The sequence below is a fragment of the Mirounga leonina genome, unplaced genomic scaffold (genome assembly GCF_011800145.1).
Source record: "Mirounga leonina isolate KUSES-001 unplaced genomic scaffold, KU_Mleo_1.0 Mir_91, whole genome shotgun sequence".
NCBI classification, from domain to species: Eukaryota; Metazoa; Chordata; class Mammalia; order Carnivora; family Phocidae; genus Mirounga; species Mirounga leonina.
In genome coordinates, this window is record NW_023270839.1 from 26,386,865 (window position 1) to 26,413,609 (window position 26,745).

The window sequence follows — 26,745 nt, forward strand, 5'->3', positions numbered from 1 at the left end:
CACTCCTTAATCCCCATCCCTTAAGAAAATGTATTTTATTAATTTCTGTTTAATAAGTCCTACAAAGCGCCTGGGTGGCTCACTTGGTTAAGCATTCGACTCTTGGTTTCGACTCAGGTCATGATTTCGTGGTTGTGGGATCGAGCCCCACACTGGGCTCTGTGCTCAGTGCAGAGGCTGCTTCAGATTCTCTCTCCCTGTCTTTCACACTCTCTTTCTCAAATAAGTAAAATCTTTAATAAATTAATTAAAATAAATCATACCCTTCTGATAAAGTAGGGTTGGGGGGTGAGGATTTTTGGCTAGAATTTTTTTGTAGTACTTAATGAGATTAGAACTCCTTCATGAAAGGAAGAAGTGTTTCTAAATCTACAACATGTATGCCATATATTCTTTCAATTTTATATTTAAATTTCGACTTTGAGATATTAATATAAATTTTAATATTAATCTTATTTCCAGGCTGATAATCGGAAGAGACATAAAGAAGAAAATAATGATCACCTTGATGACTTTAAAGCTGCAGAACATGCTTGGCAGAAACACAAGCAGCTCAATGAATCTATTATTGTTGCACTTTTTCAGGGTCAGTTCAAATCCACGGTACAGTGCCTCACCTGTCACAAAAAGTCTAGGACATTTGAGGCCTTCATGTACTTGTCTCTACCCTTAGCTTCTACAAGTAAATGTACATTACAGGTAAGCTCAAAGGAAAATGATTTGTTGAATAAAAGCTGTTTATGCATACAAACATATACTTTATTCAGTAACTTCTGCTCTTCACCCCTATGAACGTTTTATAGGTAAAATTCCCACATACATTTTGTTTTAATTATGTGTGTGTATAGTAGAAAAAATTAAAGATTTTTTTTAGTTTCCCTTTTTTTTTTTTTTTAAAGATTTTATTTATTTATTTACTTGAGAGAGAGAGTGCACAGGAGATGGGGGAGAGTCAGAGGGAGAAGCAGACTCCCTGCTGAGCAGGGAGCCCAACGCGGGGCTCGATCCCAGGACTCCAGGATCATGACCTGAGCCGAAGGCAGTCGCTTAACCAACTGAGCCACCCAGGCGCCCCAAAGTTTTCCTTTTTAAAACATATTTTCCTATTAAATATTCTTTCAGCATTAAATGTTTTTTTAAAGTTTGCACTTTGAAGTTTGAAAATCGTATAGTGATTTTAATTTAGGTTCACTTTTATAAGAATTTGCTCTACCTGGGGATCAAATAGCCTGTTTTCCTCACAACAGTGTAATTTAGCTAGCTTGTTGATACCTTTGTGTTTGCTTCCTTGAGAATGTCCTTTCTTCCAGCAAGACTTCCGGAGGCAGCAGGTAGAGCGCAGACACGCAGGACTGCTTCCCTCCGCCCCTGGCAGCGCTCACCACACACTGCACTCTTGTTACTGTCAGCGCTCCCCTCTGGGCGCGCCCCTAGGTCATAAACTTTACGAGCAGAATAACTTCTCGAGTAGATGCCCAGTGATACTGTGAAGAAATGAATTAATGAGTAACTACTACTTGGTTTTGCCTCCAGGATTGCCTTAGATTATTTTCCAAAGAAGAGAAGCTCACAGATAACAATCGGTTTTACTGCAGTCACTGCAGAACTCGACGGGATTCTTTAAAAAAGATAGAAATCTGGAAGTTGCCACCTGTGCTTTTAGTGCATCTGAAACGGTAAAGGAAACAAATTTTTCTACAATAGTAGATGAAGGAATTCTAAGTCCTTCATTTTAAGTCATTTTGTTGTATTGCCTGCTAAGGATGCATTACAAAGGAAGATTATCTCAGGGAAATAAGGCAGAAATGAGAGACTCTAGTTCCTTACCTTAGTGTTTGCAATGACAGAGCAAAATGATAACATGACTCTTTCATGTAATTTCATCTTTAAAAAAAAATGCAATTTAATTATTGCATTTCAAATATAGAAATTTCTATCACTCTTTCATGTAATTTCATCTTTAAAAAAAATGAAATTTAATTATTGCATTTCAAATATAGAAATTTCACATCATTATAAAACATCAAATGAAAATGTATTTACACAGAACAGAAATGATTAGCCAATAAAATTTATCAAACAGTAAACTAAAAAAAGAATCCTGTGCTGAAGATGAAATATAGAATGTTTTAAAGAATTATTTTAGAGCGAGTATGCCCATGTGGAGGCAAAGTCTGAGAAGTTTGAGAGTCTCAGACTCCGTGCTGAGCACAGAGCCCGACGCAGGGCTAGACCTCATGATCTGAGATCACGACCTGAGCTGAAGAGTCGGGCATTTAACCAACCGTGGCACCCAGGCGCTCCTGAAACATAGGAGGTTTTTTAAATGTAGTCTTAAAGATGTTAAGGATGCCATTGTTGGGTGCAGACATTTTTGTCCAGATTTTTCCCTGGACCTGACCCTGTAATAGAAGGAATAATAGCAGATAGTTGTAAACATGTCCCAGGTCTTCCGATTTTTTTTTTTTTTTTGTCTCTATATATAATCTATCCATGGAGTGATAACTATGAGTCATTATTTTGAAGAACTTTTTAAGCTTAATCTTTTTATTGAGAACTGTAATTTTTGTTTCAAAGAATATTTAATTCGTTTCATTTTGTATTATTGGAGATTCTTTGGCAGTTACTATAATTTCAACATTGATGTGTTCACATTCCTCGTGTAAATTTTCTAACAAGCTTGTTTACAGTTTTTTTTCTTGAAGATTGTAGAGGTATAATAAACATTCTATAAATGATTACATATTTAATATAAATGGTTCAGAATTCAGTTTTTGAAAATTAACTCTGAAATAATATAATAATATGTAATATTACTGTATATATTATAACATACCAATATTTTGGTGTTTAAAGGAGCAGAGTATGTCAGGACAGTGGAATGCCACTGCAGTTTTCCCCTGCTATGCAAAAAGAGTATTCCTGTGAGATCTTTCGTAAGCCAAAATGGTAAAAAGCAAAGAAGCAGTTACCATTAATTTATATGGAAAATCTTTGAACATTTCCAGACCCCAAAAATAACCTTCTCTTGGGCTTTTCTGATACCTTAGGGACACATCTTGCTAACACAGATGCCACCAGACAATTCAGAGCTGTGGCGGCTTGATGCTGAGTATTCCAGGCAGGAGCTTGGTGATACCTGGTGGTACCGCTCTCGCTGCTCGCCAGGGTGCCTGCCGCCTCCTCCAGCTTAGTGCAAAACATGCTGCCGAATGCTGTTGGCACTTTTCACCTTTTTTCTTAAAAGCAGAAATCCTCTTCAGATTTCTTTTGGTTAGCAAAAACAGGTACTAATACAAGTCTTCCCTAAAACGAAGCAGTGTCACGCAGTGTCACGTCTGTGTGCTCGCAGTTTCCAGCTCCAGTGTCCCCAGCAGTACAGTCTTAAACGTATAGAGCAGCTCTCCTCAGTCTTCTGTACTTGTGTGGTGACTAGCATTGTCAACATGGGACTTCATAGCTTGTTACCTTTGTAGACTCATCTAACAGTTCTAGCTGGCTTAGGGCTCAAGGGACCAAGGTAGGACTCTGTCTCTACGACCCTTAGCTGTTTGACTTAGGGCAAGTCATTTCATATCTGTGTGCCTCAGTTTTCTCGTTTGTAAGGTGGAAATGAAGCCAAATGTCTTTACAGGTCCTTCCACTACTGAAATTCTGAGTGTGTTTGAAATGGTTTATGGTCCTGGCTAAAAATCTAGAATGTTAAGGAATGAATTAGAGTCCTTCTGATATTTTTGGTCTGTTGGTATAATTGCTGTCATGTTTTGCTCTGCAGTTTTTCCTACGATGGCAGGTGGAAACAAAAATTACAGACCTCTGTGGACTTCCCGTTAGAAAATCTTGACTTGGCACAGTATGTTATTGGTCCAAAGAACAATTTGAAGAAATATAATTTGTTTTCTGTTTCAGTAAGTATCTTGAACTAGAAATTTTCATATTTTGCTTAGAAAAAGTTTCAAGTGGTTCCTTACTATATAGGAAAACAGAGCTTTGAATTATTTAAAATATGTTGAATATGTTGATAATTTCAGTTTGAACTGATTTTCAATCTCGTTTGGCACAGAATCACTACGGTGGGCTGGATGGAGGCCACTACACTGCCTATTGTAAAAATGCAGCAAGACAGCGGTGGTTTAAATTCGATGATCATGAAGTTTCTGATATCTCTGTTTCTTCTGTGAAGTCTTCGGCAGCTTATATCCTCTTTTATACTTCATTGGGACCACGAGCAACTGACGTAGCCACATAAGGAGAAGTAGGTTATAAGCTAGTTCTCTTTTAAGAAGCTGAGCAACACAACTCTTGACATACTTACAAAGATACTGGCTAGCTATAGCTGGCCCTTTAGAGGAATTCTAGGACAGTGGGAGCTGTGTTACTATCACCATATATTTTAGGTCAGTGCTATTATCGAAAAATTGACTAATATGTAACAAGTATCGCAGTAAGCACTCCTTACAGGTACCATTTATTTCCAAACCTTTATAGTTTGCTCCAAAGTTAAGGTAATTAACTAGCTAAGCATTATTATTCTATAGCATTCTATTCTAAAAACCATTATACCCTTTATTTTCCTTTTCACTGTATGGCCTTTTCACATTTCTAAATCCCAGCTTGATCTATGAATACTCTAGAATGATGTAAAGCAGATAGGAATGTATGTGTATATATTTATTGCACACTTGCACATCAAATCAATGTACATAGTATAATATGTGGTCCTTTTGTGAAGCCTAGAACTCAGAGGATTGTTTTTCTTTTGGCCTATTCTGAGTAACTGCAGTGCTTTCTTAGGGAAATGACAGGGCAAAGCTATTTTTTTGTTGGCTTTGGGCTGTATTTGTGCACTAAATCTTTATTCTAAAAAAAAAAAAAATGGAAACTTTTCTTTAATTTTTTAAAATGAGAATTTTCATTTACACCTACATTAAAATCTTAATGAGAAAAATAATTTAAAACCCTGTAAGTGTTCTGTCTTTAATTTTATATTAGCAAACCATTTTATACACACACACACACACGATCCTACTATATTGACTTAATATTTAGTTCATTTACCCTGTTATATTAGGACCCGACTTTACTCTGCCTTCAACTTGATCCAAAACTACATAGGATTCTCAGAGTTGGGAGTCAGAATTAAAATAGAAAGGGATAGGAATCAGACATGACTGCAAAGTGAACTGCATTAAGAACCACACCTTTACAAAATGATGTATTCAAAGAGAGAGAGGAGCTTAGAATTTATTATTACCTCATGGACTCAGGTGCTATAGATGAAATAAATAAAAACTCTCCATATAAAAATAAGATTGTAAAAGGTACTTCTGAATGGACTGTCAGGGAGAGGATGAAAGGATGGGTTTTGAATTGTGAGGTTGGCAGCCTTTCATGTTCTGCAGTTGGTCTAAGAGACTTATTAGAGTTCTTGGCTAAATTGTCTGATCAATGAAATATTTTAAATCATATTCTAAGGTCACAGAGCCACTTGAACAAAACTTACTTTGGTTCAAGTAAGGGTGCAGACATTTGGTGGATATATGTAATTGAGATACTCTATGATAAAGAATTCACCTTAATAAACATTGAATTTTGAAGCCTGAAATTGATACATAATTTGCAGTGATTTGAAGGTCCCCATCGATTAACATTTCATTATTTTCATGCTGCCTTTTTTGGTAGGCCCAGACCTATCTTCTTTGGTAGAGGCTTATCATATAAAAGGGTACACAATATACAAGACTTAAAAATGTCAGTGATGCAAATAAGTTGCAAGAGTTTAATGACAAAGCAAAACTTAAGTACCAGTTTCTGATTGCTTGTTTTGCAATTTTCAGGAAATAGCATTTTTCCTAGCTCTTACGTTTTTTTATAGGTATAGAAAAGGGCTGGCAGCTATAGAACAGGAGATAGGCTGTAGCAGTTTGAACTGAAGTATCTGGAATCTCACTGACTCGTGTGTCATCAAAGCTATACCAGGCCTGGGTCACTGAGTTCTTGCAGAAAGCAGTGTAGTGGCCACCATCCAGGTCACCGAAGTGGTTCTAGGGGAAGAAGGAATGTCGGACTTAGTATTCACATGCAAATAATTCTATTGGAACAAAAAAGATAGGGCCAAGAATATTTTTCATAATTGTCCCTTACGCTAAGTTAAAAGGAAGTAGTAATACTGTTAAATCCTACATATGGCCTAACTGCTATATTATTTTTCATTCATTGAACTGCTTATATATTGGGCCCATTGACTATGTAAAGAGCCCGTGAATGAAATAGGATAGTATTTGGCAGCATCGAATATCATTGAATGCTGAGCACCTGCTACACATAGACTATTAAAGATTAAAGGAAATTGTAAAATAAGAAAAGTGCTCTTTCCTAAATGAGCTTACAGTTTAATTTTGAAGATAGGCTAAGGAGAGACATGAAAAAAAGACAACGTTGGGACAAGACGTTTCAACAACTGCATATTGCTACAACACAATCTGAGGAGCTTGGGCAGCAACAACCCCCTTAGTCATGTAGCATCCAAAGAAGAACCTGTTCCATTCTCTTTTTCCCCATGTCTTTCCTAACCCAGTAAAGGAATGTTTGAAACATGCTGGAGAACCCCACTTCTCAGCAGATGGATGATGTAGAGCAGAGGTAACAAACCGGTTGCCCTTGGGCCAAATGCAGCCTGTTTTTGCGTGGCCTGGGAGTTAAGAATGCATTTCATATTTTGTATGGTTGAAAAAATAAAAATATTTTGTGACGTGAAAATTACATAAAACTCAAATTTCAGTAAATAAAGTTTTATGAGGACACAGCCATGCTCATTCGTTTCGTTACTCAGTGGCTGCTTTCAGAATACAACAGTAAAGCTGAATAGTTGCAAAAGAGACCATATGGCCCATGAAGCCTAAAATATTTACTATCTGGCCTTTTACAGAGTAAGTTTGCTGACCCCTGGTATAGAGGAAAGGTTTTATTTTTTTATTTTATTTTTTTTATTTATTTATTTGTCAGGACAAGCAGGGTAGCGGCAGGGAGAGGGAGAAGCAGGCTTGCCCATGAGCAGAGAACCCAATGCGGGGCTTGATCCCAGGATTCTGGGATCATGATCTGAGCTGAAGGCAGATGCTTAACCCACTGAGCCACCCAGGCGTCCCAGGAGATGGATTTTTATAATCATTTCTGACTGAATTCAGCTCTAATACTGCACAATGACCTTAAGAAAATTATTTAAACCTTCTGAGCTTTAATTTCCCCATCTGTGAAAATGGGGTAATAAGACACGTCTTATACAGCAGTTATCCGGTATCTTTGGTATTACAGAACTAGCACATAGGCGGTACTTACTAAATGTTCCCTTAGACCTTCATTTTCCCTACCTCTCACGTTACATGTTACAAAAATATCTCAAAGCTGACACTTAAAAGATCCAAGCTCTAGTCCTGGTCCTTGCCCTGTGACCTTAAGCTGACATGCTTCAGCTTCCTTATTTATAAAATGGTGCCCATGATAGTATGATGTAATTGGAGAAAAAGACATTTGGTGGATATGTAGTATCCAGAAGACGAAGTATTCTTGTTCTGAATGGATCAAACTAATCACAGCTAGAGTATTATGTTCAGTTTGGATAACTATGTAAAAAAAAATTTTTGACATAATAGAAGGTAAAGCATCTTTCTAGACTTAAATTTCAACAGTTAATGGCAGACAATTTGCGTGAAAGCCTTAGTTACAAAACTAAGGAAAGTTGGATAAACTTGGTAAACACACTTTGAAATGCATGGCTGATACTAAAAGATTTTATAGTGAGAGTAATCCCCAGGGGCCAAAAATAGGAAATAAAAGAATAGCCAGATACATGGTTGATACCATGACTGCCTGGGCATAAAGACAGTTCCTGGTCCCTGGAACTAGGGTGCCCGGATTTCAAAGGTTCCACATGCACAAGAGGTAAAGTCTTAGGTTTCTGCAAGGCGAGGCATTGAATTGGGAGCCACACACATAGCCAGGATTCTTAAAGAGACTCACCCTCAGTAAAGAATAAACTAGTACTTGTCTTAGCTTATGCTCTTGGTGCAGAGACGGTCATTCCTGGAATTTGTTACCACAGACTTACTGGAGATTCAAAATTACACTACCTACATGGCCTCAGAAGCCTGTGAATTTATTCTGGGGGTTATTTTGAGAATTATTTGGGTGGCACTTGGCAAAAGGAAAGAGAATTACATTCTGTTTCTGGAGAGGTGTGCCTAATTCAGGCTGAATGGGATACACACATATAAAACCGCAGTGATGTTCAGCTCACAGTTCAGAATTACAGAACACACATGGAAACAACCCCCATGAGTAAAAGTCAGAAGGCAATAAATGGCATGATTAACAACCCCTCCCGAGGACTTTAGATAATAGATTTACCAAATAAAGACTCCAAAACCATGTTTAAACTGATCAACAGGGGCGCCTGGATGGCTCAGTCGTTGGGCGTCTGCCTTCGGCTCAGGTCATGATCCCAGGATCCTGGGATCGAATCCCGCATCAGGCTCCCTGCTCTGTGGGAAGTCTGCTTCCCCCTCTCCCAGTCCCCCTGCTTGTGTTCCCTCTTTCGCTGTGTCTCTATCAAATAAATAAATAATCTTTAAAAAAAAAAGTGATAGACAAGGGCGCCTGGATGGCTCAGTCAGTTAAGTGGCTGCCTTCAGTTCAGGTCATGATCCCGGGATCCTGGGATTGAGCCCCACATCGGGCTCCCTGCTCAGTGGGGAGCCTGCTTCTTTCTCTTCCTCAGCCTGCAGCTCCCCCTGCTTGTGCTCTCTGTCAAATAAATGAATGAAATCTTTAAAAAAATAAAATAAAAAATAAAGTGATAGATACTTAAGGAAGCTAACAAAAAACTAAAGAAACTTCCAGAAGTGAAAAATACTTAAAAATTCAGTATAAAAAAGTTGGTGTAGAAATTAAATAGTACATAGAATTCGCGAGACAATGAATAAACTATAAAAATGAAACTAAGGAAATTATCCTGAACGCAGTAGTGATGAAAAATTGAATAAGAAGATTCAGTGTATGCCTAGAAGTTCTAAAAGAAAAGAGTGTATTATAGGAGCAAGACCATATTAAAAGTGTTAATAATGACTGGAAACTATTAATAAAAGTCATGAATCTTCAAATTTGGGAAATAAAACAAACCAAGGGTAAATAAACTGCAGAACAACAAAAGCAAAGAAAAAAATCTTAAAAGCAACCAGAAAGAAAAGACAACCCACATTTCTGCAGAAACTTTACAGGCCAGAAGGGATTGTCCTGATATCCTCAAAATGCTGAAAGGAAAAAACCTGCAGTGAAGAATACTCCACCCAGCAAGGTTATCATTCAGAAGTGAAAGGGAGATGAGGTGCTCGCTTCGGCACTGCATATAGTAAACACTGCAGCATGACAGAGAAGTTTAGCATGGCCTCTGCATGAGGATGACAGGCAAATTCATTAGAGAGAGTTTCCCCAAACAAAGGTGAAAGGAGTTCATCCCCACTAAACCGGCCTTACAAGCAAGGTTAGAGACTTAAGTGAAAAAAGGCCATAAACTAGAAGAAAATTATGAAAGGAAAAATTTTCACAGGTAAAAAAGCAAACACACAGGAAAGGTGGTAGATCAATCACTAAGCTAGAATAAAGGTTAAAACACGAAAGTAGTATAAATTATATTTATATCTAAATTATATCTACAAAAATTAAGGAATATCAAAAAGATGTAAAATAGGACATGGATATACATAAAACTTGGAGTAAAATGTGCTTTTAGAATGTATTCAAACTTAACCATCACAACTTAATATAGACTGCTATATACAGGGACGCCTGGGTGGCTCAGTCGTTAAGCGTCTGCCTTCGGCTCAGGTCATGATCCCAGGGTCCTGGGATCAAGCCCCACATCAGGCTCCCATCTCTGCGGGAAGCCTGCTTCTCCCTCTCTCACTCTCCCTGCTTGTGTTCCCTCTCTTGTTGTGTCTCTATCAAATAAAATCTTTAAAAAAAAAAAAAAGACTGCTATATACATAGGATGTTATATATGAACCTCGTGGTAACCACAAACCAAAAACTTAGGATACACAAAAAATAAAGGAGTCCAAGCCTAACACTGAATAAAGTCAGAGAGCAAGAGAAGAAGAAAGGAATAGAGAGGAACTACAAAACAATCAGAAAGCAATTTAAAAAAATTGCAATAAGTACATACCTATTGACACTTCAAATGGAAATGCGCTATATGATCCAATCAAAAGACAGCATGACTGAATGGATGAAAAATAAGCCCCATCTATAGGCTGCCTAACAAGAGTCTCACCTCAGACCTAAAGACACAGAATGAGGCGCCTGGCTCAGTCGGTATAGTGTGTGACTCTTGATCTCAAGGTTGTAGGTTTGAGCCCCATGTTGGGTGTAGAGATTACTTAAAAATAAAATCTAGGGGCGCCTGGGTGGCTCAGTCGGTTAAGCGTCTGCCTTCGGCTCAGGTCATGATCCCAGGGTCCTGGGATCGAGCCCCGCATCGGGCTCCCTGCTCAGCAGGGAGTCTGCTTCTCCCTCTCCCACTCCCCCTGCTTGTGTTCCCTCTCTCACTGTGTCTGTCAAGTAAAATCTTCAACAAAATAAATAAATAAATAAATCTAAAAAAAAACAAAACAAAAACAAAAACAAAGTGAAGGGATGGAGAAAGATATTCCTTGTAAATGAAAACAAAAAAGTCTGGGGTGGCAATACTTGTATCAGACAAAGAGACAAGGAAGGGCTTTACCTAATAAGAGATTAATCAAACAAGAGGACATAACAATTGTCAATATCTATATACCCAGTAGAGGAGCAACCAGATATATAAAGCAAACATTAAAGGGAGTCAGAGAGGATGGTGATTGGAGGATCCTGAGCTCACCTCAACCCCCCAGACACAATGAGATAACAGCTACATCTATACAATGAACTCTAAAAATGACCTGAAGACAAGAAGAACAGACCTACCACAGTTAATCTAGAGAGAGGCCACATCAAAAAGGGTGGGAGGTATGGAGACAATCAACCCCTGGCAGGACTAACCACAAACAGGAGGGACACCACAAGCACAGAGAAGGGAGAGGATCAGACCCCACACCAGGCACCCCTAGCACTGGGGACGTGTCCTGGGAAGATGAGTTCCTAACATCTGGCTTTGAGAACCAGTGCGGATTCACTTTGGGAGCTTCAAAAATCAGTGGGACTTAATGCTAGGAGAGCCAGACGGAAATGGGAATCTGAGTCCTCGCCCTTAAAGAACCAGAATAAAAAACAATTCAGCCAGGGGAGATCTGATCCAAGATGGTGATGTAGAAAGACTCTGAATTCACTTTCTCCACAGAACACACCAAATTACATCTATTTATAAAGCAACTCCTCTTGAAGAAGAACTGAGGGCCAACTGAACAGCTTTTGTACAACAGAAGAACAGCAAAAGAGAACAGCAAGAGAAATGGAGACCCAGTAATGAAGGGTCTGTGGGGAGGGATAGTACTGAGGACCAGGAACAGATTCCTATCCTTGGGCACAGGAAAAAAACAAAAACAAAAACAAAAACAGCAGTTTAAGAGAGCAACCAGCATGTAAAAGAGCCAGCCCTAAAATTCTGCCGAACAGCAGGGTTGCTGCTAGAACACTTTCCGGGTGGGAGGGGCTGATGGACACAATTTATGCTGCCTTCCACCCTGACAGCATAGACCAGTGCACAGTCCAGGCACCCTAACCGGCCTGTCCCCAGGCCTAGCCCATACCAGCCCCAGCTGTCCCACCAAGGTGACCACAGCCAGTACATACTGGGAACCCCCCCTGGTTAGCGCTCACAATAGCTCTAGCATTTATGCCAAGGTGACAGGCGCAAAGCATGCTGGAATACTCCAGGCCCACACCACTTCAGATAACAGTGAAGGAATCAATCCAACAAGAGGACATAACAATTGTAAATACCTATGCACCCAACAGTGGAGTACCTAAATATATAAAGCAAATATTAACAGACATAAAGAAATAAATTGATAATAATACAATAATAGTAGAGAACCTTAAAACCCCACTTACATCAATGGACAGATCATCCAGGAAGGAAAAAAAAAAAAAAAAATCAATAAGGAAACCATGTCTTTGAATGAAACATTAGACAGATGGACATAACAGATATATACAAACATACCATACAAAAACAGAATACATCTTCAAGTACATACAGAATATTCTCAAGAATAGATCATATGATAGGCCACAAAAAAATGGCAGTAAATTTAAGAAGATTGAAACCATACCATGCATCTTTTCAGACTACAACAGTGTAAAATTAGAAATCAATCACAAGAAAAAAACTGGAAAAAACACAAAACATGGGGAGGCTAATAAACATGATACTAAACAACCAATAGGTCAATGAAGCAATCAAAGTTACAAAGAAAAAAATACATGAAAACACAAATGGTCCAAAATCTTTGGGATGCAGCAAAAGCAGTTCTAAGAGGGAAGTTTATAGTAATACAGGCCTGCCTCAAGGAACAAGAAAAACCTCAAATAAACAACCTAACTTTACATCTAAAGGAATTAGAAAAATAACAAAGCCCAAGGTTAGTAGAAGGAAGAAAACAGTAAAGATCAGAGCAGAAATAAAGGTATAGAGATTTTTTTAAAATAGAAAAAAAATTAATGAAACCAAGAGCTGGTTCCTTGAAAAGATAAAATTGATGAACCCTTAGCCAGATTCATCAAGAAAATAAGAGAACGGACCCAAATAAATAAAATGAGAAATGAAAGAAGAGGAGTAACAACCAACATGACAGAAATACAAAAGGTTATAAGAAAATATTATAAAAAATTATATACCAACAAATTAGACAACCTAGAAGAAATGGATACATTCCTAGAAACATAATCTTCCAAAATTGAATCAGGAGGAAATAGAAAACCTGAAGAGACCAGTTTCTAGTAACAAAAGTGACCTAGTGTTCAAAAATCTACCAAAGGGGCACCTGGGTGGCTCAGTTGGTTGAATATCTGCCTTCAGCTCAGGTCGTGATCTCCAGGCCCTGCATCTGGCTCCCTGCTCAGCAGGAATCTGCTTCTCCCTCTGCCTCTCCCCGCTGCTTGTGTTTACACGTGTGCTCTCACTCAAATGAATAAATAAAATCTTCAAAAAAAACCAAAAAACAAACAAACAAAAAAAAACCTACCAAAAAAAGAAGTTCCAGACCAGATTGCTTCACAGGGGAATTCTGCCCAACATTTAAAGAAGAGTAATACCCATTCTTCTCAAACTATTCCAAAAAAAAATAGAAGAGGAAGGAAAGCTTCCAAATTTATTCTATGAAGCCAGGATCATCCTAATACCAAAACAAAAGTCACCACAAAAATGCTATAGGCCAATATCCCTGATGAACATAGAGGCAAAAATCCTCCACAAAATAGCACCTCGGTGGCTCAGCTGGTTAAGCACCTGCCTTCGGCCCAGGTCATGACCTGGGGGGCCTGGGATCAAGTCCTGCATCGGGCTCCCTGTTCAGTGGGGAGCCTGCTTCTCCCTCTCCCTCTGCCCTTCCCCCGACCCCCCCAACACTTGTCCTTCCTTGCACTCTCATGCTCTCTCTCTCAAATAAGTAAATAAGATCTTTTTAAACAATCCTCCACAAAATATGAAACTGCTTTCAACTACACGTTAAAGGATTATTCACCATGCTCACTTCAACAGCACATATACTAAAATTGGAATGATAAAAAAAATAAAATAAAATAAAATAAAATAAAATAAAATTGGAATGATAGAGATTCGCATGGCCCCTGCGTCAGAATGACATTCAAATTTGTGACAATTTGTATACTGAAAAAAAAAAATCATTCACCACAATCAAGGTGAATTTATTCTGGAGATGCAAGGATGGTTTAATATTTGCAAATCAATAAACATGATACACTACATCAACAAAACAAAGCATAAAAATCACATGATCACCTCCATAGATGCAGAAAAAGCATTTGGCAAAGTACAACATCCATTCATTTTAAAGTCTCAGTAAAGTGGGTTTAGAAGGAACATACCTCAATATAATAAAGGCCATATATGACAAATCCATAGCTAACATTCAATGGTGAAAAACAGAACTTTTCCTCCAAAATCAGGAACAAGACAAGGATGCCCACTCTCACTTTTATTCAACATAATACTGGAAGTCTTAGCTATAGCAAGCAGACAACAAAAAGAGAAAAAAAGAGGCATCCGTATTGGTAAAGAAGTTAAACTGTCACTCTTTGCAGATGACATGATAGTCTACATAGACAATCCTAATAACGTCACCAAAAAACTACTAGAATAAATGAATTCAGTAAAGTTACAGGATACAAAATTAATACCCAGAGGGCTGGGGAGATGGTGGAGTAGAAGGACCCTAAGTTGGCCTCATCCCACAGATCCATCTAGATAACACCCATATCAGCACAAATCACCTAGCAAACAACCCAAAGACTGCCAGAACAAACTCCGCAACTCAAGACAGGAAAGAGGCCACATGGAGGAAGGTAGGAAGGGTGAAGATGTGGTCTGGGAGCAAAGCAGATGGCACTGCGAAGGGCGGAAAACAGACCTTCACACTGGGGAGCCCATAAACGGGGAGGACGAATCTCTGTAATATTTGCCTTTTATAGTGACAGGGGCTGAATTTCGTGAGTACTTAACATCTGCAGGGCTTGCCTGGAATTTTAAAAAGCATCGGGCTTGGCCCTGGGAGAGACTGGAGGACGTTAGGAAGCAGAGTCCCCGCCCTCTAAAGAGACAGTGGGATAAACAGCCTGTGCAGATACTGTGTAGAACCAGCAGTTTGGAAAAGGCCTGGGGCAGTCGGGAGGGCGAGGGATTTGCTCATCTCGGAGTGTGGCCTGGAGAGGCAGGGATCACAGGGAGACCACTTCAGGAAGAGAGGAGTTGGCAGGCGCAGTTTTCCTCCCTTGTGTCCCCCCCACACACCCCCGCATGAGCAATGGCCGCCTGCGGGACAGAGCACAGCACCGACACTCCTAATGTGCTTGCATCAAGCCCCAACCCCTGACGCTTGGGCAGATCTGTCCTTCCCAGGCCTGCTCACGTCAGTCCTGGCCCTGCGGCCCCTTCCCCCAAAAGACCAGTACAAACCTGTTAGCACCACATCGCTGAACTGCAGGTCTCGGGGGACATCACTTCCAGCAGTGGTGGGGCAGGTCTCCTTTTGCAAGCAGACCACCACACACCTCAGGGCCCACAACAGGCAAAGACAGCCTCTGCAGACACTGGACTGAAGGAAAAAGAGGCCATGATTCCACAGCACAACATACATAGGACACACTCCTGACACGCGAGGTCCTAGGGGACAGGGGACACTGCTGCGGGGCACTACAGGACCTCTTCTTCACAGAACTATTTCCATTAAGAGCAAGAGAAGTAGCTGACTTCCCTAACAGAGAATTAAATGGACACAGAGAGTTAGACAGAATGAAGAGACAGAGAAACGTCTCCCAAATGAAAGATCAGGACCAAACCACAGAAAGAGACCAAAGTGAAATGGATACAAGTGATATGCCTGATAAGAGAACTTAAGTAATGATCTCAAAGATACTCACTGGACTTAAGAGTGGAGGGCATCAGTGAGACCCTTAACACAGAGATAAAAAACAAAAAAGGATATCAGCTAGTTCTTTGTTTTTACTCAAAAAGCATATCCCTTTTATAGTTCGTGCAGTCTGTGAGCAAAACTTTTCAGTACGTGTGTATATCCCTTTAATAATTGCAGCAGGTTAGGATTAGGAATTCCCTACTTCCTCATTTTCTTATAGGTTTTAAATTTCCAACCTGTTAAGTGAATTTGTAGACCAAATTCCAAAGAAACTTTTTGTGTAGTTGGTTCTTGTAAAATGTGTTTGGTAAACAAACTCATAAGAGTGTTTTAGTATTTATTAAAAGGCTGACCGTTTCCTACAGGAAGGTAAGAAAACATAGGTTTTCTTATATAAAGTTGTGTGACAGGGCATCTTCTTTGCTTCCAGGGATTGGGATGGGGTCACTAGGGATTCAGATCCTGGCAGAACGGTCAGCTTTATTCTGACATAATTCTGAGGGTAAGATATGTAAATGATAAAATGATTTGGTTAGCATTTTAGCAATGCTTCAAAGTGTTTTTGTTTATTTTCTAGACTAAATGTCAGGTTGGTATGAAGTAAAAACATCTAATGGTTAATTTCCCGTTTGTGTTTTATGTTCTTGAATACTTTTGTTGTTGTTGTTGTTATTTACGGAGATTTAAAAATCATTGTACTTTGGTCAGAAAAATAATAAATATAGCTTATAAATATTAAAAAAAGAACAAGTCAGAGATGAAGAACACAATAAATGAAATTAAAAATACACTTGATGGCATAAATAGCATGCTAGATGAAGCAGAGGAACAAATTAATGATCTGGAAGGCAGAGTAATGGAAAGTAACCAAGCTGAGCAAAGAAGAGAAAAGCAAATTACTTAAATTGAGAATAGTCTCAGGGAACTCGGTGACTCCATCAAGTATAACAACATCCACATTATAGGGATCTCAGAAGAAATAGAAATAAGGGGGCAGAAAATTCATGTGAAGAAATAATAGCTGAAAACTTCCTTAATCTGGGGAAGGACACAGATATCCAGGTCCAGGAGGCACAGAGATTCCCACCAAAATTCAATGCAAGGAAGTCCACACCAAGACACAAGGTAATTAAAATGGCAAAAAGTAGTGATAACAAGGTTTTTTAAAGAAAAAGAAGACAGTTACATACAAGTGAATCCCCATAAGGCTGTAAGCTAATTTTTCAGCAGGAACTTTGACTATCTCATGTCACCCCCCTCTGGTGTGCAAAGTGCTGAAAAGGAAACTCTACAGGCAAGAATACTCTATCCAGCAAGGCTATCATTCAAAAGAGAAGGAGAGATAGAGAGTTTCTCAGACAAAAACTGAAGGAGTTCAGGACCACTAAACCAGCCCTACAAGAAATATTAAAGGGGACACTTTGAATGGAAAGAAAGACCATCAGTGAGAGTATGAAAAGTAAAAAACACAAAAGCAGTAAAAATAAATATTTCTGTAAATCAATCAAGGGACTCATAAAATAAAAGGATGCAAAATAAGACACCATATACCTAAAACATGGGGGGCAGAGAAGTAAAGAATGGGATTAAACTAAGTGACCATCAACTTAATATACACTGCTATTTGCAGAAGATGTTATATACAAAACTAATGGTAACCATGAATCAAAAACAATGATGTATATGCAACGAATAAAGAAAAAAGAATCCAAGTATATCAAAGAAAGCCAACAAAACATGAAAGAGAGCAAGAAAGGATCAGAGAATACCTACAGAAACAACTACAAACCAAGTAACAAAATAGCAATAAATACATATCTATCAATAATTACTTTGAATATAAATGGACTGAATGCTCCAGTCAAAAGACATGAGATGACAGCGTGGATTTAAAAAAAAAAAAAAAAAAAGACCCATCTATATGCTGCCTACAAGAGACTCATTTCAGACCAAGAGAGACCTGCAGATTGAAAGTGGGGTGTGGGGGTGGATGGGATGCAGAAATATTTATCATGCAAATGGATGCCAAAAGAAATCTGGGGTAGCAGTACTTACATCAGACAAAATAGATTTTTTTTTAAATAATTAATTAATTTATTTATTTGAGAGAGAGAGCACACACAGAGGGAGAGAGAGAAGCAGACTCCCCACTGAGCAGGGAACCCGATCCCAGGACCCTGAGGTAATGACCTGAGCCAAAGGCGGATGCTTAACCAACTGAGCCACCCAGGTGCCCCACAAAATAGACTTTAAAACAAAGACTGTAGGGCGCCTGGGTGGCTCAGTTGGTTAAGCGACTGCCTTCAGCTCAGGCCATGATCCCACAGTCCTGGGATCGAGTCCCGCATCAGGCTCCCTGCTCTGCGGGGAGCCTGCTTCTCCCTCTCCCACTCCCCCTGCTTGTGTTCCCTCTCTCGCTGTGTCTCTCTCTGTCAAATAAATAAATAAAATCTTTAAAAAAAAACCAAACAGACTGTAACAGGACACAAAGAAGGACACTACATAAAAATAAAGGGGACAATCCAACAAGAGGCTATTAATAATTGTACATATTTATACACCCAACATAGAAGCACCTAAATACATAAAACAGTTAATAACAAACATAAAGGAACTAATTGATAATAATATAATAATAGTAAAGGACTTTAACACCCCTCTTACATCAATGGACACATTATCTAAACAGAAAATCAACAAGAAAACAATGGCTTTGAATGATGACACAATGGACCAGATGGATTCACCAGATATATTCAAACATTCCATCCTAAGACATCAGACTACACATTCTTTTCAAGTACACAAGGAACATTCTCCATAATAGATCACATGTTAGGCCACAAAACAAGTCTTGACAAATTCAAGAAGATCAAAGCATACCATGCATCTTTTCTGACCACAACGCTATCAAACTAGAAATTAACAAGAAAGACTCTGGAAAGAGCACAAATACGTGGAAGTTAAATAACATGCTAGTACACACTGAGTGGGTCAACCAAGAAATCAAAGAAATAAAAAGTTACATGGAAACAAATGAATATGAAAACAAAATGATCTAAAATCTTTGGGATGCAACAAAAGCAGTTCTAAGAGGGAAGTTTATAGCGCTACAGGGCTACCTCAAGAAGCAAGAAAAAGCTCAAAAACCTAACTTTAGGCCGAAAGGAGCTAGAAAAAGAAGAACAAGTACAACCCCAAAACAGCAGAAGGAGGGAAATAATAAAGATTAGAGCAGAAATAAATGATAAACTAAAAAAACAATAGGACAGAACAATGAAACCAGGTGCTGATTCTTTGAAAAGATAACATAATTGATAAACCTCTAGCAAGACTCATTGAAAAAAAGATAGAACCAAATACTAACAAAAGAGGAGAAATAACACCACAGAAATACAAACAATTGTAACAGAATATTATGAAAAATCTATATGCCAACAAATTGGACAGCATAGAAGAAATGGATAAATATCTAGAAACATATAACCTACCAAAGCTAAAGAAGAAGAAATAGAAAATTTGAACAGATCCATCACCAGCAATGAAATTGAAGCAGTAACCAAAAAACTCCCCAAAAAACTGAAGTCCAGGACCAGATGGCTTCACAGGTGAATTCTACCAAACATGTAAAGAAGAGCTAATGTCATTCTTCTTGAACTAGTCCAAAAAATCCAAGAGGAAGGAAAATGTCCAAATTCATTCTATGAGACCAGTATCACCTTGATACCAAAATCAGATTAAAACACACACACACACACACACACAGAACTACAGGCCAATATCTTTCATGAATATAGATCCAAAAATCCCCAACAAAATATTAGCAAACCAAATCAAACAGCTTATTAAAAAAATCATTTACCACAAACAAGTGGGATTTATTTTTTTTTTTTAAGATTTTATTATTTGACAGAGAGAGAGCACAAGTAGGCAGAGCGGCAGGCAGAGGGAGAGGGAGAAGCAGGCTCTCTACTGAGCAGGGAGCCTGATGTGGGGCATCATCACAGGACCCTGGGATCATGACCTGAGCTGAAGGCAGACGCTTAACCAACTGAGCCATCCAGGCGCCCCACAAGTGGGATTTCATATTAGGATGCAAGGGTGGTTCAATATTTACAAAACAATGTGATACATTTCATTAATAAGATAAACAATAAAAACCGTATGATCATTCCAATAGATATAGAAAAAGCGTTTGACAAAGTACAATATTCATTCATGATAAAAACACTCTGCAAAGTAGGTCTAGAGGGAACAATAATCTTAACATAATAAATGCCATAAATGAAAACCCAGAGTCAGCATCATTCTCAGTGGGGACAACCTGAGAGTTTTCCCCCTAAGATCAGGAACAAGACAAGAATGTCCACTCTCACCACTTTTATTCAACATAGTACTGGAAGTCCTAGCCACAGAAATTAGACAACATAAAGAAATAAAAGTCATCCAAATTTGTAAGGAAGAAGTAAAACTCTGCAGATGACATGTAGAAAACCCTAATCACTCAAAAAACTAAAGACCAAAAAGCTACTAGAACTGATAAATGATTTCAGTAAAGTTGCAGGATATAAAATCAATGTACAGAAATCTGTTGCATTCCTATACACTAATAATGAGGCAGAATACAGTGAAATTAAGAAAACAATTCCATTTACAATTGCACCAGAACTATAAAATATCTAGGAATAAACTTAACCAAAGAGGTGAAAGACCTGTACTCTGAAAACTATAAAACACTGATGAAAGAAATTTAAGACAATGCAAAGAAATGGAAAGACATTCCATGCTCATGGATTAGAAGAACAAATATTGCTAAAATGTCTATGCTACCTAGAATAAGCTATACATTCAATGCAATTCCTATCAAAATACCATCAACTTTTTTCACAGAGTTGGAAGAAATAATCCTAAAATTTGTATGGAACCAGAAAAGACCCCGAATAACCAAAGGAATGTTGAAAAAGAAAACCAAAGCTGGTGTCATCACAATCCCAGACTTCAAGCTCTATTACAAAGCTGTAATCATCAAGACAGTCTGGTACTGGCACAAAAAGAGACACATAGATCGATGGAAGAGAATAGAGAGCCCAGAAATGGACCCTCAACTCTAAGGTCAACTAATCTTTGACAAAACAGGAAAGAATATCCAATGGAAAAAAGAGAGGCTCTTCAACAAATAATGTTGGGAAAACTAGACAGCCACATGCAGAATGAAACTGGCCCATTTCCTTACACCACACACACAAAAATAGACTCAAAATGGATGAAAGACCTAAATGTGAGACAGGAATCCATCAAAATCCTAGAGGAGAACACAGGCAGCAACCTCTGTGACCTCAGCCAAGGCAACTTCTTGCTGGACACGTCTCCAAAGGCAAGGAAACAAAGGTAAAAATGAACTCTTGGGACTTCATCAAGATAAAAAGCTTTTGCACAGCAAAGGAAACAGTCAACAAAACCAAAAGACAACCAACAGAATGGGAGAAGATATTTGCAAATGACATATCAGAGAAAGGGCTAGTATCCAAAATCTATAAAGAACTTATCAAACTCAATACCCAAAGAACAAATAATCCAATCAAGAAAAGGGCAGAAGACATGAACAGACATTTCTGCAAAGATGACATCCAAATGGCCAACAGACACATGAAAATGTGCTCAACATCACTCAGTATCAGGCAAATACAAATCAAAACCTCAGTGAGATACAATCTCACACCAGTCAGGATGGCTAAAATTAACAAGTCAGGAAACGACAGATGTTGGCGGGGATGCGGAGAAAAGGAAACCCTCCTACACTGTTGGTGGGAATGCAAGCTGGTGCAGCCACTCTGGAAAACAGTATGGAGGTTCCTCAAAAAGTTGAAAATGAAAAAAAAAAAAGAAAAAGTTGAAAATGGAGCTACCCTACAATCCAGCAATTGCACTACTAGGGATTTACCCAAAGATACAGATGTAAAATGAAGGGGCACCTGCACCCCAATGTTTATAGCAGCAATGTTCACAATAGCCAAACTATAGAAAAAGCCCAGATGTCCAATGACAGATGAATGGATAAAGAAGATGTGGCATAGAGATGCCTGGGTGGCTTAGTCGGTTAGGCAGCTGCCTTTGGCTCAGGTCATGATCCCAGGGTCCTGGGATTGAGTCCCGCATCGGGCTCCTTGCTCAGCAGGGAGCCTGCTTCTCCCTCTTCTTCTCTGCTCCCCCTGCTTCTGCTCTCGCTCTCTTACAAATAAATAAAATCTTTAAAAAAAGATACACACACACACACAATTGAATACTACTCAGCTATCAAAAAAATGAAATCTTGCCATTTGCAACGACGTGGATGGAACTAGAGGGTATTATGCTAAGCAAAATGAGTCAATCAGAGAAAGACAAGTATCACATGATCTCACTCATCTGTGGAATTTAAAAAACAAAACAGAGGATCATGGGGAAGGGAGGAAAAAAATAAAACAAGACGAAATCAGAGAGGGAGAAAAACCATAAGAGACTCTTAATCATAGGAAACAAATTGAGCGCTGCTGGAGGGGAGGGGAGTGGGGGGATGGGGTAACTGGGTGATGGACATTAAGGAGGGCATGTGATGTAATGAGTACTGGGTATTTTATAAGACTGATGAATCACTGGCCTCTACCTCTGAAACTAATAATACATTACATGTTAATTAATTGAATTTAAATAAAAATTTTAAAAATAATGACCAAATAGTATTTATCCCAGCAATGCAAGTGTAGTAAAATTAGAAAATCTTTAAATGTAATTGACCATATTAACAGATTATAAAGGATTCAGGAAAACCATAGCATCTCAATTATTGTTGGAAAAAAAGTTTAATGAAATTCAATACCTTTACAAACATGCACAAAACTGTTAGCAAAACCAGAATAGAAGGAACAATCCATACCCTGATAAAGTGTAGCTACTAAAAAGCTACAGCAAGCATCATTGTTAATTGTTCTCTTTAAAATGAAGGAAAAAAAGATTCCAATACAGTTCTTTCAACCATCAATTAGTCAAACAAACAACAGTAGAGATAGCTTTGAATAACACAAGTTTAACTTCCATGACATAAGGAAGCTGGATCCTAATAAATAGAAATACACAAGCCTCAACACATGTAAAAGAATTTGTCTTATACAGATCATAATCTTTTAACACAATAAAACTAGCAGTCAATGCAAAAAAGATATATAATACAAAAATAATATGGTTCAGGGAGCAGAGTGGGTCAGGTATTATAGGTGAGTTGATAGCTCATCTATAATGCTGGGTAATGGATGCATTAGGGTTCCTTATATTGTCCTCTCTATTTTGTGTTTGAAGGGTTCTATAATTAAAAAGGTGGTAGGCAGTGAAAATACTTTCTAGAGAAACATCTGTAGTTTTAAATGCTTATATGTGAAAGAACAGACTGAATGTTAATGAACTAAGCTCCCAGTTTAAAACAGTAAGAGAATGAACCCAAGAAAAGTGGAAAAAGATAATAAAATTAGAAGATCAATGAACCACAAAACAAAGATATAAGGAGAATCAAAAAATCAAAAGTTGGTTCTTTGAAAAGACTTCAACAATATAGACATTAATAAGATAGATCAAGAAAAAAATACAAAGCAATGGTAAAATTAGTACATTATTTAGTACATAAAATTAGTACATTATTTAGTACATAAAATTAGAAATGAAAAAAAGGTACAGATATCTAAAGATCCAGCAGAAATTTTAAATTTGGGGGGGGGGCACCTGGGTGGCTTAGTCATTAAGCGTCTGCCTTCAGCTCAGGTCATGATCCCGGGGTCCTGGGATCGAGTCCCACATCGGGCTGCCTGCTCAGCGGGAAGCCTGCTTCTCCCTCTCCCACTCCCCCTGCTTGTGTTCCTGCTCTTGTTCTCTCTCTCTCTCTCTGAGAAAGAAAAAGAACATTTTTTTAAAATTTTTTTTAAGATTTTATTTATTTGCGAGAGAGAGAATGAGAGACAGAGAGCATGAGAGGGAGGAGGATCAGAGGGAGAAGCAGACTCCCTGCTGAGCAGGGAGCCTGATGTGGGACTCGATCCCGGGACTCCAGGATCATGACCTGAGCCAAAGGCAGTCGCTTAACCAACTGAGCCACCCAGGCACCCGAAAAAGAAAATTTTTTAACACCCTAAAAAAGTTATGCCAGAAAACTGAACACTCTGATGAAATGGACAAATACTCAGAAAATTCTAACTTATCAAACGGATGGAAGAAGAAAATACAAAGCCTGTATAGACCTACAAGCATTAAAGAAATTGTACCAGGAGTTAACAATCACCCCTCAAAGGGAAGTGCATGCCCAGGTGGGCTTACAGGTGAGTTCTATCAATCCTTCAAGAAACTTACCACAGCCTTACACAAACTTCTGTACAAAAGGAAGAAAAGCTCCTCTAACTCATGAGTTCAGTTTAACCTTGATACTTGTACTAGACAAAGGGTATAAGGAAGAAAAGCAGAGATAACGCTCATTCAAGAGATTATTGCAAAATCCTAAAGTGTGGTAAACCAAATCAAGCAAAATACATCTCAGATAATAATGACCAAACAGTATTTACCCCAGCAGTACAAGGGTAGTAAAAGTAAAGGGAAGTTAGAACATCTATAAATATAATTCAACATATGAACAGATTAAAAAGGGTTCAGGAGGGCCATTTCTCAATTATTGTACAGACAAAGATTTAATAAAATTCACTACCTTTACAAACATGCACAAAAAGTGTTAGCAAAACCAAAATAGAAGGAAGTATCAATAACCTGATTAAGTATCGCTACTAAAACACAGCAAGCATAATCCTTGACTATTCCCTTTAAAAATGAAGAAAAAAGGGGTACTCACTCAAGATAGCGATGTAGAATCGTGCGCTCACCTCCTCCCAGGGACTCACCAAAAACCAACAGGGCTTGCATCCGTGAGACCCACAAGGCTATAACAAGCTATAACGGCTCTTCAAGTGTTCAGACTCACCTGTCCCAGGGTGCAACACAGAGGCAGCCAATTGAGAGGTGCCCAGGCTTTACGTGAATGAGGCTCATCTGCTAATTTTAGAGCACTGGCCTGCGTTAAGGGCAGGCATCTAATTCAGCACACATGGGGAGTCCTGCAGGCCTGTGGGAGCCATCTTCACATCCCCCTCTGCCATGCTCCAGAGTGCTAACGTCTCCCAGAGTGGAGCTGGTTTCTGTGAATGCCATCCAAGGGATTCCCCATAACTGCCTAGCTCTGGTGGCCGGGGGAGCTTGTGTTCCTGGGTCCTACAGGATTACAACAATCAGAGAGACAGTTCCTGGCAAGCTATCACCCCCAAGACACTGGACAGACAGCAGAATGAGACACACCCCCAGTCTTTCTGTGAAAGAGGCCTATTTGCTTGTCCTGGGGCTTCATGAAGCCCGAGGAGAAGGCTTTAGGTTTGGCACACCTAGACGAGGGGCCAACAGAGGTGCTGTCGAGGCTCTAGGCTGGTAGATGCCATCTTTGTGTTCTCCCTCTGCCTTGCTACAACTTACTGGTATCTCCCACAAGGGAGGTTTTACATTCATCTGGGGTCCTGATTTTTCTGACTGTGGCCCAAGGAACACCTCCAGATTGCCTTGGCTTTGGTGGTCAGCAAGCCTTTATGCATGTGGTCCCACAGAACTGTATGTATATATTGGCATACTTTAAAAGCTGCTGCCTGAGGGCCTGTTTTCCAGTATGTCTAAATCTAGCTGCTGACCAAGATCCTCCCTTTTGGGACATTTAACACACCCTCAACTACTGGAAACCATCAAAAATAAAATAGGCTGCTTGGACAACACAAAGGGTTGACGGCATGAATGAACGTTGCATAATTTTGAGTGATAAGAGCCAGACACAAAAGAGTACATGCTGTATGATCCTATTTCCATAAAGCACAAAAGCTGGCAAAACCTACCCTGTCAGGAGTCAGTGGTTTGCCTGACTAGAATTGGGCGCAAGGCTAGTTAGGATATTAGTGATGGCCTACTTGAACTGTATTCTGGTTCCATGGGTCAGTCCACTTTTTGAAAATTCATTGAGTTTTACATTTGTGATATGGCTTTTTCTACGTATGTATGTTTTACTTCAATAAAAAGTTTACTTTTTTAAAAAAATGAAGAAATAGGGGCACCTGGGTGGCTCAGTCAGTTCAGCGTCTGCCTTCAGCTCAGGTCATGATCCCAGGACCCTGGGATCAAGCCCCGCATAGGGCTCCCTGCTCTGCAGGGAGCCTGCTTCTCCCTCTGCCCCTGCCTCTCTCTCTGTCTCTCATGAATAAATATTTAAAAAAAAAAAAGAAAAGAAACAAATTATTAGTATCTTATACAAACTGTGCTGAACAGAATAGAATGGCCAATGCCTTTTATGAGGCTAGAATAAGGCCCAAAACAAAAACAAGAAGACAGTATGAGAAAGTTAGATTAGTTTCTCAATTGCAAAAATAAATACAAAAATGTAAAAACACTTTTAGCCAAAAAAAAAAAAAAAAAACTCAGGTAGAAAATCAATGTCATTTGCTATGTTAATAAAGGAAAGATTTAGGTAAGATATCCTTAAAATGTCATCTGGGAAAACATACACACATACACACAGATATCTATATATAAACAAAGTTTCATGTGTCAGCATATGGCAATGCATTCTATAAAACCGTAAAAGCAAAATACTGGCAACACCTAAGTGCCCAGCAACAGGAGAAACAATAAATAGATACAATGGATTACTAAAAGCGGTTACAATGACTGTACTAAAGCTAATGTATCATGTGGATGAATATAAAAATAACATGAGGGGAAAAAGTCACAGAAGAATATGTCCAGTATGATACCATATGTATAAAACATGCAAAACAATCCTACATAGCATGTATAGACACATACATGCGTCACAAAGTATGAAAGAGTGCATAGAAATAATACACCCCAAATTCAGAACAGTGGTTACAACAGGGAGTGGAAGGCAGTGGGATCATTAAACATACACACAATTTTATCTAGGATATTTTATTCTTTTTTTTTTAAGATTTTATTTATTTATTTGAGAGAGAGAGAATGAGAGACAGAGAGCATGAGAGGGGGTAGGGTCAGAGGGAGAAGCAGG

General features: G+C 38.8%; 2 protein-coding genes and 1 pseudogene across 6 annotated transcripts in view; 2 read left to right on the top strand and 1 right to left on the bottom strand.

Moving 5' to 3' along the window:
- Nucleotides 1–6,091, top strand: part of USP8 (ubiquitin specific peptidase 8) — a 75,326-nt gene extending 69,235 nt beyond the window's left edge. For 4 of the 5 annotated variants that reach the window (XM_034994657.1, XM_034994653.1, XM_034994654.1 and 1 more), the window contains 4 exons: nt 463–699; nt 1,534–1,676; nt 3,776–3,908; nt 4,064–6,091. In XM_034994657.1, the coding sequence (XP_034850548.1) occupies nt 463–699; nt 1,534–1,676; nt 3,776–3,908; nt 4,064–4,249 (699 nt within the window). In that variant the 3' untranslated portion in view covers nt 4,250–6,091. The remainder of the gene's footprint in view (nt 1–462; nt 700–1,533; nt 1,677–3,775; nt 3,909–4,063) is intronic. The other variant, XM_034994656.1, reaches the window with a different exon arrangement.
- Nucleotides 5,853–26,745, bottom strand: part of USP50 (ubiquitin specific peptidase 50) — a 34,336-nt gene continuing 13,443 nt past the window's right edge. The window contains exon 7 of the mRNA XM_034994612.1: nt 5,853–6,044. Coding sequence (XP_034850503.1) covers nt 5,853–6,044 — 192 coding nt within the window. The remainder of the gene's footprint in view (nt 6,045–26,745) is intronic.
- On the top strand, nt 9,385–9,485 carry LOC118003772 (annotated as a pseudogene).